Source organism: Nicotiana attenuata, unplaced genomic scaffold, assembly GCF_001879085.1.
Source record: "Nicotiana attenuata strain UT unplaced genomic scaffold, NIATTr2, whole genome shotgun sequence".
Lineage (NCBI taxonomy): Eukaryota > Viridiplantae > Streptophyta > Magnoliopsida > Solanales > Solanaceae > Nicotiana > Nicotiana attenuata.
Genome location: NW_017671678.1, coordinates 7,916 through 25,695, shown reverse-complemented (window position 1 = coordinate 25,695; position 17,780 = coordinate 7,916). Strand labels below are relative to the sequence as shown.

Sequence of the window (17,780 nt, the reverse complement as noted above, 5' to 3'; positions counted from 1 at the left end):
ACTTAAATTGGGATTGCTGATCGCGGAAGGTACTACACAGCATAATGGGTTATTGACTACTGGTGGGAATTTCTGGGCTCAAAATAGGCCCAAGCCTGCCAAATCGGATAGAAATTTCACCCTATAACCCTTAAAGAGAACAAGCTGGAGTAGAGGATCAAACAGGACCAAGATCGATCCCAAAACAAAGCATAGAAACGCTTTTGAAACCATTTTGAACTGGACTTCAGCAGATCAATGAATATGGGCCAACATTGGCCCAATACCTTTAAACAAAGAACAAATTTCAACATGGAGGCCCTCTTAGGCTTTATTTCCCTTCCCCTTTGATCCATTTTCAACAGAAAATAATACAGCAACTCAAACACCAAAAGGAAAGTACCGATATCCAAATTACAAGCTGATATTAACAAAAATAGCAGGGACATTTACACATACAACTGATCTTAACCAATCATGAGATGATTCAGCACCCATCACATACAATCTAACCTTTAAATGATATTAAGATCCAGTAGGATTTAATCAAGAGTAAACCTTGCTCACACCAGCATGTAAAGTTAACACACGGTCCACGAATAACATGATCTCCTAATGTAACAGACTATTATACTTCGTATTAAGCAACAAAACAAATCTATTCCTCCAATTTACATTACGACTAAAAGATACATAGCATCAGTTCTTAGCATATTAAAACAAATGAAATAAACTACAAGTTGAATGAAAGGTCAGAAGAGAGCATTAAGCAAAATCCGAGAGTCTCCATTCTTCAAATCAAACAAGCCACTTTTACATTTTTTCAGAATTCGAGATGTGTACCTGAATACAGCAAATAAACAAGAAAAAATAGCATGACGTTAGGAGGAAACAGCAACAGTATGTCAGCCACACCAACACAGCAAAAACCAGCTTTTAAACCATTTTTTGAACCCAAGATGAACCAGAAATTCTTGAAAGGCTTTAAGATATGAAGATAAACAGCAAAACCAAACTAATTTCCACCAAGAATACAAAGAGATTTTCAGTCTTCTTTTTTTTTTTTTAGCTCAGCCGTTTGTATGCCTTTTTTAGTATTCTAATCTTTTTTAATTCTCCTTGGTAATGAAGAAACATGCCTTTTTATCGGAAGCCTCTAGGACAGCAGAAATGTTTTCAATTTTTAACCATTACCCCTTCCCCAATTTCTAATTTGTTCATTTTAGACCCTGAATTTTGGTTTTGTTTGTTAAGTCAGTCCCTTTCCCCACCTTCCAGGAAATTTCCTATTCAGTTACACAAAATTTTTTTGTCCAAACTCCCCAAATTACCCTTTAAAACCCTGTTATCTACCCTCAGCAAATCACATGGGTCAAATCTGACAAGGACCCAAACCAAAAAATGAAAGGGCTTCCCTTGAAACCGGGCCAGAAATGACCCTAAAGCCCAATCAAATGGCATAGCCCAAATCAGAAATCAAACTCAGTGGTTCAGAAAAAGGAAGAGAGAAGCAAATCCAGAATCACAAGGTTTCGAAATCAAAACATGACTAAACAAACAACTAAATAAACTAGAATTAAACCAGATTAACAAATCTAACCAAAACCTAATTAACTTTAATTAGAAGATTAGAACAAGAAAAACTCTCAGATGAACACACTTAAATTAACAGATTAATCAAAAAATGAGAAAGCAATTGACTCACCGGAGAAAAGAGGAAACAACGGTGAAATCCACATTTCATGCATGAACCAAACAGTGCGAGACATCTCGGCCATGTTTAGGGTTTCGATGGGGCTTGAAATGAACTAAACTCAATACTAATATATTGTTCTTATCAAGAACAATTGATCAGTATAAACTTCAATTCAAAGCAAACCCTAAAAACACTTAAATTTCTGGAAATGAAACAAATTAGGGCTTGACCTTAGATTTGAAATTCGAACAGATGGAGAGGGATTAGAAGGAAGTTGTTATAGGGCTTAGGAAGAGGAGGGGCTGGGGGTTATAGGGTGTAGTTTGGAGGCACTACTAAAAACGGCCAATTTCCGACTGAAATTTTCGACGGAAAAAAGTAGTCAGAAATTTCCAACGGAATCAGTCGGAAAATTCATAAAAATTTATTTTTCAATTTTTGCTAATAGTTACGACCAATATTCCGTCTATATCCGCCGTAAATTTTGGCGGAAAATTCCGCGCCACTGTTAGCCATCAAATTCGGTCGGAAATAATTTTTTTTAAAAAAAAAAACAATAGCGACCGATTCGGTCGGAAATATTTAGTAAAGTGAGGTTGACTGATTTGACCAAATTAGCGATCGAATCAGTCGGAAATATTTTTCTAAAACCCTACCAGCGCACTTCTTTCTTTTCCTTTCCCTCTTTTCTTCCTTCTCTCTTCTTTCTCTCACTCAAACTTTCCCCACCCAAACCCACCGCTGCCACCAACCAGCGGCGCCGCTGAAGCTCCGTCGAGGGTGAGGGAAAGAGAGAGTAATGGCTACAGATTTCTATTGACCATATACAGATGAGCCTCATGCTTCTCGTAGGAAACAGATTCTCTCTCACTACCCCAAATCAGACATCTCTTTGGTCCTGACCCTTTTGCTTGGTTCAAGGTATGTATATGCCTCTTCTTCTTCAATTTAAATACATTTAATTTCAATGTTTATGTATGGTCCTGTAATGTTGGCTTGCACATTCTCTTTTGATGGTATTGCTTAATGTTTTTTGTTGGATCTGGGTAAATAAAATTCGAATCTTTTTAATGCTTTTGATTTGGAATTTTATTCAATGGAGCTTCTTTTGTATCCATGTTTGTGTTTCACATTACGTTTTCAAGATTTTCTTGCATGTTAAGAATTAAGAGTGTGGGTTTGAGCTGTTTTCTTGAATATTAAGCATTATATTTTTTAGGTATTGACAGTTTGGTACTAGGAATATAATTGGAGTCCTTTACTATCTGCATCTTGAATATAATGGGTGGTATTCTCAAGCTTACACGATACTTAGTTGGGTCATGGGTGAAGATAAGAGGGGTTAGAGGTATGTCCCTTATTTTTTCCATTGGGTCATGGGTGAAGATAAGAGGGGTTAGAGGTACTATTTTTCCATTGTTTTGGAGGTGTTGTCAAACTTGATTTATAGTTTGTGAGTCAAAGCTATTGTCATTGATGATAATGACTCTAATTGGCGCTTCTGTTACATTTTCTCTTTATATTCTTTTAAAGTAGTAGATCTGAAGATTCTGGTGTTGAAAGTGATCTTGTTAAAACTCTTTAGACAGAAAGCTAATTGTCTTTTGGATCTTTCAGTTTTCAAGATTCTATCTGATCCTTTTGTCCTCCTCAATACCAAATAAAACACTTCCACTTGTTAGTTACGACTATTTCTTTGTTTGAGAAATCATTAATTAATTAAGATTATATGAACGTTTAAGAAGCTATTCAAATTTAATTAGTATATTTAAAGACTTATATTATTTAGAATAGGGATTAATGTGAGATTTCGAGTGTTAAAAGATATTAATTTAAAGAATAAAATATATTAATTAAAGTGCTTTGACACAATGATATGTATATTTCTAAAAGGAACCTTTGAAAGAGTATAACTTTGTAACCAGTTTAAATAAATCAAATTATTTTAAATATCTCATTTATAGATTTCTATTTGTGTAGATGGAATTTGTGCATCGTAGATGGATGTATAATAGGAATCATCCTAATCGTGCGGGGTTGAGGGATGAATTTATTGAAGGGGTTGCTGAATTTATTGCTAAGGCTCAAACACTTGATGATTTTCTTATTGGAGGAAGGATTAGGTGTCCTTGTGTAAATGTAAATTGTTAAGTTATTGACATCAGACGAAGGTTAAAAGTCCATCTCTACAAGAAAGGGTTTGTAGAAAATTATTATATATGACTGCTCACAGGAGAATCATGCTAGTTTAGATGATGCTAGCTTTTCATAATTCTTTTGGTGGTGAGGGTAAGCCCATTTCGGAGCATAATGTTAAAATTCTCGATACAATTGAAAATGATGAGTGATGCTTTTTGGGACGTTTCCTGGGGTTAATCCGAACCAAGTGATGAGTCTAAGCGTTTCTATGAACAAGTTACTAGAAGCTAGTCGTCCAATTTTATGAAGGTTTCGGTACATTCCAAGTTGTCCTGTTGCGGTTAGATTGCTAAGTATTAAATCGGATAGTTCTATCTCTCAAGCGGGCATGGATTCTATTATTGGGCTTATGAATGAACTTAATCCGAGTAAACATTGACTTACCAAAAATTTCTACACTACTAAAAAATTGGTTTTCTTAAGTTGGTCTTTCATCAGAGAGAATTGATTATTGTGAGAAAGGTTGCATGTTATTCTATAAGGTTGACGCATCTCTAGAGAACTGTAAATTTTGTAATCAGCCTCGTTTTAAGGAAGTCACAATACCAATACAAAAAAAGAAAGTTCAGTTAAAGCTGCATTACTTCCTCTTAATACCTAGGTTTAATAAGGAAAGAGAGGTTGTATGCATCAATGAGCTCTGCTCCTCATATGAGTGGCACTACGAAACATAGAAGACCACCTGGTATACTCTGCCATCCGTCAGATGGAGAAGCGTGGAAGCATTTTTGATAGGGTGTTCCCCGAGTTTGCTGTGAACCAAGAAACATTAGGCTGGGATTATGCACAGATGGATTTACTCCATTTGCTGTCTCTGTTCACCATATTCATGTTGGCTGGTGTTTGTTACTATATAATCTTCCGCCAGAGTTGTGTATGACCAGAGTCCATATCTGTTCCTAACTTGTATTGTTTCCAGGTCCACGCAATCCGAAAAAGTTTGAATTGATGTATACTTGCAGCCTTTGATTGATGAGTTACAATTATTATGTCATCAAGGTGTGGAAACATCATGATATATCAAACCAAAACAAAACTTCAGATTGCATGCTGCTATTGATGTGGACTAATAAATGATTTTTCTGGCTTATGGAATGTTGTCCGGGTGTCGACTGCTGGAAAGTTAGCTTGCCCTTGTTGTATGGAAGACACTAAAGAACATCTACTTTGAAACATGGAGGCAAAAAACATGGTTCGACTGCCACCTGTAGATTCTTGCCAATTGAATCATGAATTTAGGCGAAATACAAGTGCATTTATGAAGAACCGAAACTGATTTTTGAGGAGCCACCGGCCTGCTTGTGTTCAAGAAGAAATTTGGAATAGAGTAAGGGATATGCCCTAAAGTAACAGAGTCCTCCACCATCTAAGATACCGGGTTATGGTGTCCACACATCAACTGGACTAAACGAGCATATTTTGGGAATTACCTTATTGGAACACAAATCTTCTTCGTCATAATCTGGACGTCATGCATATCGAGAAGAATGTTTTTGACAACTTGTTTAACACTATTATGGATGTTACTAACAAGACCAAAGATAACTTGAAGGCCAGGATGGACTAAAAGGAATATTGGCGAAGTGAGTTGCTATCTAACATACTTTTACAACAAGATACAGAAGCCCAAAGCCAGTTACACGTTCACTTGGATGAGAGAAGAGAGATTGTAGTTGGGTTAACAATTTGAGGATGCCTGATGGGTACGCATTCAATTTATCCAGGTTGTATTGACATGAAAGAAGGGAAGTTGGCGTCAATGAAAAAGCCACGATTGTCATATTTTCATGGAAGCGTTGATGCCTATTGCGTAATGCATTGCCTGATCGAGTATGGAACCGATTACAGAGATAAGTTTATTTTTTTTAAGGATTTGTGTTCTAGCACATTGAGGTGGAGATTAATTTATATGGAGAGTAAACATTATATAACTTTAAACAAGTTGGCAAAATTTTCCTTTTGGTTTTTGATGTAATGGAACATCTTCCCAATTCCACCTTGCACAAGAGGCAAGGCTTGGAGGGCCGGCTCAATGTAGATGGATGTATCCCTTCGAGAGGTATAAAATTTAATCATTTACCTTTTGTATTTGCTTTAAAGATTGTTTTGTCTAAAATAACACTATGCAGGACTATTGGCAAATTGTAAACGGACCATAAAAAATAGATCAAGAATTGAAGGTTCGATATGAGGCATATGTGGCTAAAGAAAGCATCTTATTTCTGTTCATACTATTTTGAACATGATGTGCCATGTTTGAGAAATAGACCGAATCGGCCATGACGATGGATGGGTTGCATAAGAAAAAAGAAAAAGGATGGTACAAGAAAACACTGGGTGGAGACTCGTGTGTGGCAGACACAATATGTAAAATTCTAACTTCATAATTATTTATGCGTTTATTAATATTAGTTTGTTTACATAATAGTTATGTTTTTCATTTCAGGAAGATTATCATAAAAGGTTGGAAGAATGGAAACAAACTCAGCCTCCTTCAACTCAACCAACACCCGATGATATGGCTTCATTGTGGACAGATTGCAGCGGATGGAGCAAACAAAGCCAGAGTCTACGGACTAGGAGTACATCGACCTACAGGTCATCCAAACCAACTCTTAGCCAATTCTTCTCCTCAAAATCAAGAACGGATGGAAGATATGAAGAAAGAAATTCATGGATGAAGCAACAATTGGACTCCCAATACGGCACATTTGTTAAAGATGCAGAAATTAATGCGTAAACATGGGCATGATTTATCTGAATGATGATGATGAACAAATTGAATCTGATGTGTAGTAGTTTAGTCTTGTGATGTTTTGGTTGATTGGTAAACTTGATTGTGAGAGACAACTTTATGTATTGCTGTTAAACTTGAATATGGGCTGCTTTTGGATGTTTTTATGCCCAAATTAGGTTTAAATGTTGGTATTGGCAGAATTCTACCCAGTTATGTACAAACTTTCGACTGAAACGGTCGGAAAGCTCCCCAGATTTAACAATAAATTGTCAGATTCTCGACTGATTCGGTCGGAAACTTTTTAAAAAAAAAATTAATATTCAGAATTTTTCGACGGAATCCGTCGGAAATTAAATAAAATTTAATTTTTAATTATTAATTTCCGACAGATTCGGTCGGAAATTGCAAAAAAAAAAATTAATATTCAACAGTTTTCGACGGATTCCGTCGGAAAATAAATAAAATTTAATTTTTAATTATTAATTTTCCTTGTATTATTACGACCGATTCAGTCGGTGAATTCCGACCACTTTAGTCGGAAAAGCGAATTATTTGGTAGTCTGACCTCTTCGAAAGTTGCGACTACTTTAGCCGGAAATCACCGACGGATTCGGTCGGAAATTATTTTCCGACCAACTTTTTTTCGACCGACCAATTTCGGTCGGAAAGTAGTCGGAAATACGTGATTTTCGACCGAATTTCGACCGTTTTGGCCGTCGGAAATCTGCCATTTTCTAGTAGTGAGGCGGTTTGGGGCGGCGGCGCCACCGGAGAGGGTGAGGCGTGTTAGGGCGGCGCTAGTGTTTGGTCTCTGAATGGAGACGATACAAATGGGACTGTTTGGAACTGGGGGAGGGGGGGAAGGGGTCGTTCGGACATTTTTATATTGTAACTAAAACCTGTTCAAATCCGTTCGATGGAAGGAAGATCAACGGATGGGATGCATTTGAATGAAACGACGCCGTTTGGCTTGAGGAAAGGCTGGACCAGGTATGGGGTGGATTTTGGGCCGGATTTTGAACGGGTCTTGGGGAATTTTAATTGGGTTGGCTGAATTGGCCCAAAAATCAACCTTCTTATTTGAATCTTTTTCCTTTTCTTTTAATTTTCAATTTTCTTCTTCTTCCTTTTCAAATTAAATTAAAACCTAAATTAACTCTTAAACTAAAATAACTTACCAAATTAAACTAATTACTCATCATAGTATTTACAACAATTAATTAACTCCTAAACTAAAAGAAAAACTATAAAATTAGAAATTAAAAAGTTAAAATGCAAAGTGAGTCATTTTTTGTGATTTTCATTTTTATAAAACGACTGATTCAATAATTAACCTAAAAATGTAGAAATAAATCCTAAATGCAAATGCAGAGTATTTTTGTATTTTCATGAATTAAATGAAATTAAACATGCACAGAAAAAATGCAAATAATTAAGAAAATTCTACAATAATTCCTACATTGACAAACAATTAAAAGAAAAATCTATTCCTTTGGGATTCTGTAGGAGTATTTCATATAGGGCAAAAATCGCGTGCTCACACTTATAAGCCTCAATTTTAAATGGGCTCAAAAAAATCCTAACCCAACCCTATTCAAGTAGCGGACTGGGTTTGGCTGGCCTCACGGGCCAAGCCCATTTTGAAGGCTCTAGCTAAATCTATCCTTAAACTTCCGTTGGTAATATAGAAGAAGCGAACAAAAGTATGTTCACTTGCTTTCTTCTTCTGTTTGTTAGTATAATTGTATAAGATAATTAATATGTTTAGCTCTTTTGTTGCAGAAATAGCAAGTTGGTGATTAAGTTTTATCCTGACCATGAAATAATGGTTGACACATACACTGCTAGCTATATTACAATTTATTACAATTTACAAATCAACTGAAGTTAACTTAGACTACTAGTTTCCGAGAATGAATGCAAAATTCTTACAACGTAACCGTTGTTTCAAGTGGTGACTAATAGTCATAGTTGACCATTCACAAACATATAAATGGAAAAAGTTCAATTTTAGTCCATTAAGAATAAGTTATTTCTGCTTTTGATTATACTCGATCTTACAAAGTAAATATTTTTATTTTTATTTATGTCAAGATTATTTATCCAGCTTTAAAAATTTATTATGTTTGCCACAAGAATCGAAGAGCAAAAAATCCACAAAGCCCTGGAAAGGAGGAAACAAATTCCAAAAACATTAGAAAAGCCCTGTGTGGTGGTTCCCGTTTTGCCTTACATTTTCTTAGGGGACATAATTCTTTCTTAATTCCCTTAACCTATAGTTTCTAAGAACAATCATATTAAATCAAGAAACAAATGAACAAACTCTTTTTTTTGTTGTTGTTGGTATCATTGCATTACTTTACAAACAAAAAAGTTCTCTTGTCCAGTCCCCACTAATGATCTTGAAACGGGGAAGATAGGTAAAATGACTAACCCTAATTAATTAGTCAAAAAAAAAAATGGAGGGTCTACAATAAAAGCAAAGAGATTTTCTAGACCCACCAAATCCCCCACATGCCCAACAACCTTATCTTAAAACCATTATTCCTCCCTACACATTATGGTTACTCATATTACAGTTTGTCATTGTCACTTTTGTCTTGCAAGCGTAGGATAAGAGTCCATCTGACCAAATTGCCCTTGTGAGATAGGAGTGGTGGCCCACAGATTTAAGGGCATAGGTTGTTGCTGAGGTGGACCCACACGAAGATTGACAGGTGTACTTGTGGGACCCGATGCAACACGCTCACATGAAGGGCACATGGTGAGGGTGGTGGGAGGGGTCATTTGCATGTAGAATTGAGGTGAAAGCTTTAGTGCCCGTAGCTCTTGAACCTCTTTCTGTAATCTCCTGTTTTCTTCTGTCAGATTCTCAACACACCTCTTCAAGAATTCACAATCTACTTCAGTTTGCTTCAGCTTTGTCCTATATATTCCACAAAGATTATTTTCAGAATTTTTTTTTTTTTATAGGTAAATATTGTACTGTAATATATAGACGTCAACAGATTGTTTTCTTGTGTGATAGTAATATTGTTTCTTGCTTAAGGGAGTTGGAATGTTTTAATTTCTTATTTGGTGGAATATTGTTTTCACCTAGCTCTGATGTGCGGTCCCCATAATACGTCCATGAATCATCGTCAGCATGATTTGGTTTTCACATTTAATATGAACGGCAACAATAAACCTAATGTAATCCTACAGGTGAGGTTTAGAAAGATGATGTATATGCAGATCTTATTCTTATCCTATGAAAGTAAAAAGACTATTTTCGATAGACACTCGGCTCAAGTAAGGGTGGGAAGTAAGCAACAAGCTTCACATTTAATATACCGTTCAATTAATCTTTTGCTCTCCTAATATAAAAAAAGACAGCCCGGTACACTAAGCTACGTAGAGTTCGGAAAAGAGCCGGATCGCAAGGATCTATTGTATGCAGTCTTACTCTGCATTTCTGCAGGAGGCTGTTTTCACGCCTTAAACCGGTGATCTCCTGATCACGTGATAGCAATTTTACCGGTTAGGCTCCCCTAATATAGTAGAGCAGAAAAATCCTATTATTATAAAATGGAGACAGAAAACACACCTAGCTCTCCTATTCTGGAACCACACTTCCACTTGCCGTGCCCTCAATCCCAGTCTCTTTGCCAAAGCCAACTTTTGCTTCTGCACAAAAAGAAAATCATCATCAATACCAGTTAAGTAGAATAATTAAAATCCCCGAAAACGCCATTGAACTCATTGTATTTGTATCTAATAATGATGGTCTAATTAAATAGTTAACTTACAGGATTGAGGGTGCTGTGCTCTTTGAAGTTATCTTCAAGAACGGCCGACTGTTCCTTAGTTAAACGGAGTTTTTTTCTACAAGTTTCTCCGTCCTCTTCGTCGCTGATGCCTCTAGAGCAAGCCCTTTCCATTTCATGCTCGTCACAGTTTGGTTCTCTGTCATTTCGCTTATTGCCACTCACGCTTGAAATTGTGCTGTTCGGAGACGATACGCCGGCTTCTTCCTCTGCATCCGCCGTTGCCGGCAGCCGGTTCACGTCGATTCCCTTTAGAAAAGTCCTCGTCTCCACTCTGCATGTCTCCGAGTTCCGATCTGCAATCAATATCAAAAGATTTAAAGTGGGAAAAGGTCAATTTATTAATATAATTAAATTCCCTTCACTTTTGGTTACTAAAATGACAGAACAGCAAAAGGGGCATGAAATGCTTATGCATAAAAAGTGGTTAAGAAATTAAAAAGTAGTACGTAGAAAGAAAGGTAAAGATTTTGATCGATCAGATCCGAAGTTTATAAAATGAAGAAAAGCATTATAATTAACAAACCTGAGGAAGGAAATGAATCAGTCCAAGAGGTTTTGCGAATGAGATTGAGGTGCACGGGAGTAACTATCCTGTTCTCTGGAAAGCTTAAGCTGAGGCTCAACCCCAGATCTTCCATTTTTGCTTTATGTGTCTGCTCTCGGGGTCGGGGGGTTACGTTATTGAAAATAAAACTATAACAGCAGCTTCCGAAATTAAAGAAGATGTGGGATGACTAGCTTTGTGAGAATTATGAGCAATTTTCTGGTACGATAAGAGGAGAGAATTATATGAGTAGAGATGATGTCTTCCTAAAGAAGAGAGAGAAACAAGATAGTGTGCTTTGAAGCCTGATGAGTAGAGGTGCAATGAAGGGTATTATATATAGGGGTAGGAAGAAATAGATATGCCTTTTCCTTTTCTTTTTATTTGTAATGTAATAAAGGAAAATAATACTCCTAAGTACAGTTGGAAGTGTACAGAGGTGAAGGGTTGTGCAATTAGGCCAATCATGGGTCATGGGTCATCACTAGGGACGTACGCGGGTACCAGTTATCATTACTCCTCCATGTCCATACTAAGTAGGCGTTTGGACATAAGAATTGTAAAATTCCAAAAAAAAAAGTGAAAATGGTATTTGAAAATTAGAGTTGTGTTTGGACATGAATATAATTTTGGGTTGTTTTCGAAGTTTTGTGAGTGATCAGAGTGAAAATTTTGAAAAATAGTTTTTTGGAGTTTTTCAAATTTTTGGAAAATTCCAAAATACATCTTCAAGTGAAAATTGAAAATTTTATTAACAAACGCTGATTTCGGAAAAAAGTAAAAAAAATTCCAAAAAAAGAGAAATTTATTTTATGTCCAAACGGGCTCTTATGTGACTTTTTAGCCTTTGACACATCTTTTAAGAAAATACAAACTCCTTGAGAAAAAAATATATTCACTAAATTACCCTTAATTAATTTTTACCTTGACATTGAAATATGTAAATAAGGGCAAATTTTGGAGAAATAAAATTAATTCCTTCTTGATCATGTAAATGAAAACTTATTTTGGACAAAAATAAAAAGGCCTACCATAGTTTTTTCCTCTTAAATTTTACCAACCATTCACAGTGTTTCTTAATGTAAAAAAAAAATGCAAACTAAGGGAGAATATTTTTTGGGATTACTGCAGCGTCATTAGATTAGTTCCTCTGCAAATTAAACTTTGGACCGAATAATTTGTAATCGAGATGCTAATTTTATGACGGATTAGGTCTAATCTATCAAATGCTATTGAAGCTAACTCAATATGCAGTACTTTATTTGATACATTTATTATTTGAAACGTTAATATTATTTTTTAATTGAGATTTTTTATGTGCCTTTTAAATATTTAAATTATTAATTATTGTAACTTATAGTAATTTTTATGTTAATTACATGTACAATTTTTATTTCTAAATTTTAAAAATTTACAACCGAATTCACACAAAAAAATTAAATATTTTTTATCATATTCTCCTAATCGTCTCATATAAAATGGGAGGAAAGGAGTACTAATTATTCCCAGCTCCCGGCACAATTCAGTATGTAAATTCGAAAATAAAACACGGAGATTTCAAAATGAACGCAATAATCTTATAATATGTACATAATTTACATGTATGAATTTAACTCGAATGCTAAAAGGCAATTAATTCAATTAAACTCATAAGATTCGCTAGAAATTCCACTTAATCACTGTTATGGTGGCCATGTATATTTATAAAATAATACTCCTTCCGTTTCAATTTATGTGAACCCATTTGACTGGGCATAGAATTTAGGAAAAGAGAGAAACTTTTGAATTTGTGGTGTAAAATGAAGCACATATATTTTGTGTGGCTATAAATCATTGCATAAAAGTAAATTGTTTCCAAATAGGGAAAGAAGTCATTCTTTTTGGCACGGATTAAAAAGAAAATATGTTCACTTAAATTAAAACGCAAGGAGTAGATGAAATAAGGTCATATTGTGGTAGTTCTGGTATAACTTTAGAATGTAGCTTATCGGCTTGTAGTAACGGCCTCTAACTTTGACATTTCTTTCATTGTCTTTTTATTTTCTTTTGTTTTTTAACACCCAAGGAAAGCGATTTTTTTCCTAAAAAGAAAAAGATAGGAACTCTCGTACGAGGAGGTCTCTTTGGGTAAACAAGAAGACTTTTGTGATATTTTCATTTCTTTTTCTCTTTTTTTCACTTCATCTTGTTCTTTTTGTTACAAAACATAAGGAAAGAATTTTGTCTTTTGATGTTAGGGATGCTTAATATTGAACTGGTAGATCCCTGCATTAGTGGGATGCTATATGTGATATATTATCATAAACGTTATTTTCCTTAAATTTTTCATTATTCAAAATCTCAAATATATAAAGTTATATAAGGCCAATCTTAAAATCTCAAAAGATTTTGGACGCCCATAACAAAAAGTATAAAACTTTTAAAATAATAATAACATTATTAAACTGTACATATCTAACGTGCAATTGTTAAATATCATTTTGAAGTATTTCTAACATTTGTTGTTGAGTTAAGAACATCATACTAGTGAATGATAATTTAGTATTTAAGAATGTGTTTTTACATTTTGGTACATAAATTTTGTAGAAGATATATTTAATAAAAGGTAATGGATATACTATTGGATACCTAGAGAATCAAATATAACTTTTCACAAAAAATCATTTTTTTTTTACTAAGATAATTTAATTGTATTGAATTAAGTGGTTTTAAATTTAGATCGGCTATAAATTATTTAACAAACAATAATAAAATCAAAGGCGTGTCCTTAAAATATTAGTTAATCTTAATGTTTTAAATACTAAGCATGAGATTTATAATTTAAATTTTTTACTACTAGGAGATCTTACTAAATCAAATAATTATAATTATTTAATTGCCAAAAACTTTTAACTCCTTAATAAAAGAGGATACTTTCTTTACTTACAAATTAGAGACGTAAGATATGCATAGTTCTTCTATTTCAATTTACTTATAACTAAATCATAATAAGTGTTAGATTCTAAATATTAGAATCTAAATTCTAGAATTGGAAGGATTTAGAAATATTAAAGTTCTAAATATTAGGAGAATAATTAAATGACTATTCTTAAATATAAGGAAAATAATTAAATGACTATCTATATATTAGGAAAATAGTGAAATAACTATTTTGTCCAGTGAAAACTCTATTTTAAAGGGGTAAAAAGGCGAACGACATTTCACTAAGGGCCTTCGTGCTTTTAATATAAACTAGTATCTATAAACGTGCGTTGCACGTTAATAATGGCACATGATGGTTTAAATATTTACTTATATGAAAAAATAATAAAATTTAATTAATGAGAGAAAATTTATGTGTAATACTACAACAATAATCTAAATGCCAAAAAATATTGTTACATTAGCATAATACGTGAATTCAAAATGAAAGGATATCATCGGAACTTACATAAATGATCAGTTTTAGTCATTTTAAGTAGATAATTATGTATTGTAGTATAAATGTATCTAATGTGATGGTATCTTACCGAACACTTCTTTATAGACGGTATCTTTTTTTTGTATATGCTTCCTTCTAATGCTTTGGTTAATATGCCATAACCAAAACGCTTGTTGTCGATATTGATACCTGTCTTGAAAGTGCAACATATAATTACTCGTGTAAGAAAACATATTGTGATAAATATAGTTCAATATTTAGGATGTCTGTCCTTGTGCTTTATTTATTATAACTACAAAACATAAACATACTGAAAATTATTTTCACACAAATTTAAAAGGATATTCTTTAGTTTCATAAGACGAAAGTTGATTTTGGGGATAAACACATACTTAGACGCACATTGACCAATACCATAAGTTCTGCATGTATGACGTTATTGTCAAGACTTCTATCTACCATATGTGTACTATTACATAAGCTATTTAGTGAATCTAAGTATTCAGTAGCATGACGGGCATAAACCTATATTAAATGGAAGATCAATTTTAACTTAGTCTATTATATATATAGTGACACTAACATACGTAAGAAATAATGAACTTGACAACAAACATGTACAGTAGAAGCCAATTGGTATTAAAGTATTTAAATATTCGTCATGGTAGTTATTGTTGGTATCATCTTCTGTTGAGTCAAAACTAAAAAATATTTTATTTTTACCATAAAACTTAGCAATCAACCTTTTATTTAGTTGATCAACATATTAATTTCTGTTAGCTAAGATAGCACTTTAAATTTTTATTATGCAATTTGCATAAATTGCGTTTTAATCTAATGATGAAGATATTTTCCTTATTAAATGCACTACTATTACCATTGGGGTTGATAACAAAGTGTTCTAGAAGAACCAAATCATCTTTTATTGGATGCTCTTCTTTGTTTCCGACGCGACCCAAAAAGTCACTAAATCTTGGATCGGTTCTTACTTTTATATTTTTTTTATTTGAATATTTTTCATTTGAGATCATAAGTATAATTTTTGCAAGTTAGCTTTTACATTTTCTGCTTTGGTCAATTTTGGAACTACTGAACGCACTTGACAGAAATCACCTCCAAACTATTACTTTTCTACCAAACGGTTCAGATATCCAATATATCTCTCAAACTATGAGCGATTGATTCGATCGTCTGACGCTTAGCCAAAAGCATTTCATCCCATATTATCACTTTTGCTTTCCTTATAAATTTAGTACTATTGATCTGATTTGATATATTTGTGATGGTTATTTCAGTTATTTGAAGAGGTATATTAAATCTAAAGTGAGTTGTATGACCTCATAATAAAATCGTTGCTGTTACACCACTTGTTCTTATTGCTAACAATATTATGCCTCTTGATCTGACATTTGCAAGTAATGCATGACATATGAATATTATTTCGATTCCGCCGGAGGCATCTAAAAAGGATAATCTTGCTATACCAGGATCGCTTTTTTATAATATAGTCTTGAAAGCTTATTCTTGTTCAGGATTTAGCTTTGGCTGTGCTTCCTCAAACACTTGTATGGACTTCTTAATATTATATTTTTTTCAATTTGAAAAATAATTTTACTCATATGATGAATTTAAAAAATAATTTAATCGGATTCTCTTCCTAAATAATTAGTTGAAAGATTTAATTATTTGGTTTTAACATAAAATATAATTTTCTATTGAATTAGATTCTTAATATTATTTCATCTCACATTTGAATATTTAACCGTGATTATAATTTCTCTACCATAAATCTTATTTTCAAAGAGTAAAAAGATCGATGACATTCCACTTTTAGATCTTTATGTTTACAAAATCATTAGTGGTATTGGCTCTTACCAACATTTTTCTTTCTTTTCTCACACATTTATATTTCTAAAAAATTTCTTAGTTGTTCTTTAATAATTGGGTATAATTTTCTATATTACACGAAAAATTAATAATAATTTTTTTCATTTGAGTAAGAAAGCACTTCAAATATAATATAGTAAATATATTATCCTGGGGATTTATTTTCTCCATTTCAACGCTTTATGCAGTCTGTTTAGCATTACTTTTTTTTTTGGTATTGAATATTGTAAAGTGGTAATATATTACCAAAATGGAGAATTCTTATGAAATTGGTTTTATTAAACCTTCCTACATATTTTTAATAAGAATTCAATAGACGAGATTATATTAATTTTAAAATCTTAAACATTAAAAAAATTATATAGAAGTTATTGTAGTCCAAAAAAATAAGTATTACAACTATGTCCTTTCCCTATGAGTTCTTCTATTTAATATTTTAGGTCTATTTTGGTCCATTAATATTATATTCGTACATTTATAATAATATAGGCTCTCCAATTTCTAAATGAATTTAAACAATATAACACGTTTCAAATTAAATTAGTAATAGGAATTTTTTAAGAAGTATATCCTAAAAGTAATAGTATTACAAGGCTAATATCTATGCCCGAAAAGAATTATACTAATAGGATTCCTAAAGCTACTCATGTAGGATTACGTGTAGTATTATGTCCTAAAACTAATGGGATTACAAGGCTAATGTCTAGAATTCCAATTATGTTCTTTTATTATGAGTTATTATGCTTAATATTAAAAATTTATTTTTACAACTCAATATTTTATTTATACCTTTATAATAATATATATAGATATAGATATAGATAGATAGATTTCTATTTTTATTTTTAGTTTTACCTTATCACCAGTGGTTACTCTCCATCCGCAAGCTTGGGGCCGACATGCTCATGGAAATCCTCCACATCTTTTCGTTTTATTCAGCGAATCGTTTGTTAAATAAATGCAAAAAAATAAAAAAATAAAATAAAAGTGGAATATAATGATTAAATTCAAGTGCTTAATGTTGGTATCAGTAGTTATATTATGGTTGAATCAGATTCTATTATTTAAAAGTTGTAACTAAAGAAATATTATTAAAATGTTTTTTATGCGTTTGGTAACCAATGATGGTCGATCTAATTGTTTTCAATTCCATGGATGTTAATTAAAATTCATAACTATATCCTAAAAGTAATAGGATTACAAAGCTAATATCTATGTCTGAAAATAACTATACTAATAGGATTTTTAAAGGTAATCATGTAGAATTCTTAACGTGTAGTATTATGTCATAAAACTAATAGGTACAAAGCTAATGTCTAGAATTCCGATTATGTCCTTTTATTGTGAGTTATTATGCTTAATATTAAAAGGTTATTTTTGTAATCCAACACTTTATTCATGCTTTTATAATAATATAGATATAGATATAGATATAGATAGATAGATAGATATATAAGCTATATAATTTATAAGAAATTGCCTTAGATAAAAAAAAAACTAGGACATGC

The 17,780-nt window shown here is 32.9% G+C and overlaps 1 protein-coding gene across 2 annotated transcripts; it reads right to left on the bottom strand.

Annotated features, from left to right (window-relative positions):
• Positions 1-481: 481 nt before the first annotated feature.
• On the bottom strand, positions 482-11,291 carry LOC109209644 (homeobox-leucine zipper protein HAT4-like). Of its 2 annotated transcripts, none has more exons than XM_019372955.1 (4): positions 10,944-11,291; positions 10,400-10,713; positions 10,198-10,277; positions 482-822 (listed from the first exon to the last, which is right to left on the bottom strand). In XM_019372955.1, the coding sequence occupies exons 1-4, from the start codon at positions 11,056-11,058 to the stop codon at positions 732-734; spliced, it is 600 nt and encodes a 199-aa protein (XP_019228500.1). In that variant the 5' UTR covers positions 11,059-11,291; the 3' UTR covers positions 482-731. The 2 variants fall into 2 exon arrangements, with proteins under 2 accessions (XP_019228500.1, XP_019228499.1); XM_019372954.1 differs by lacking the exon at positions 482-822 and adding an exon at positions 8,912-9,537 and having other exon boundaries at positions 10,944-11,290.
• Positions 11,292-17,780: the final 6,489 nt, after the last annotated feature.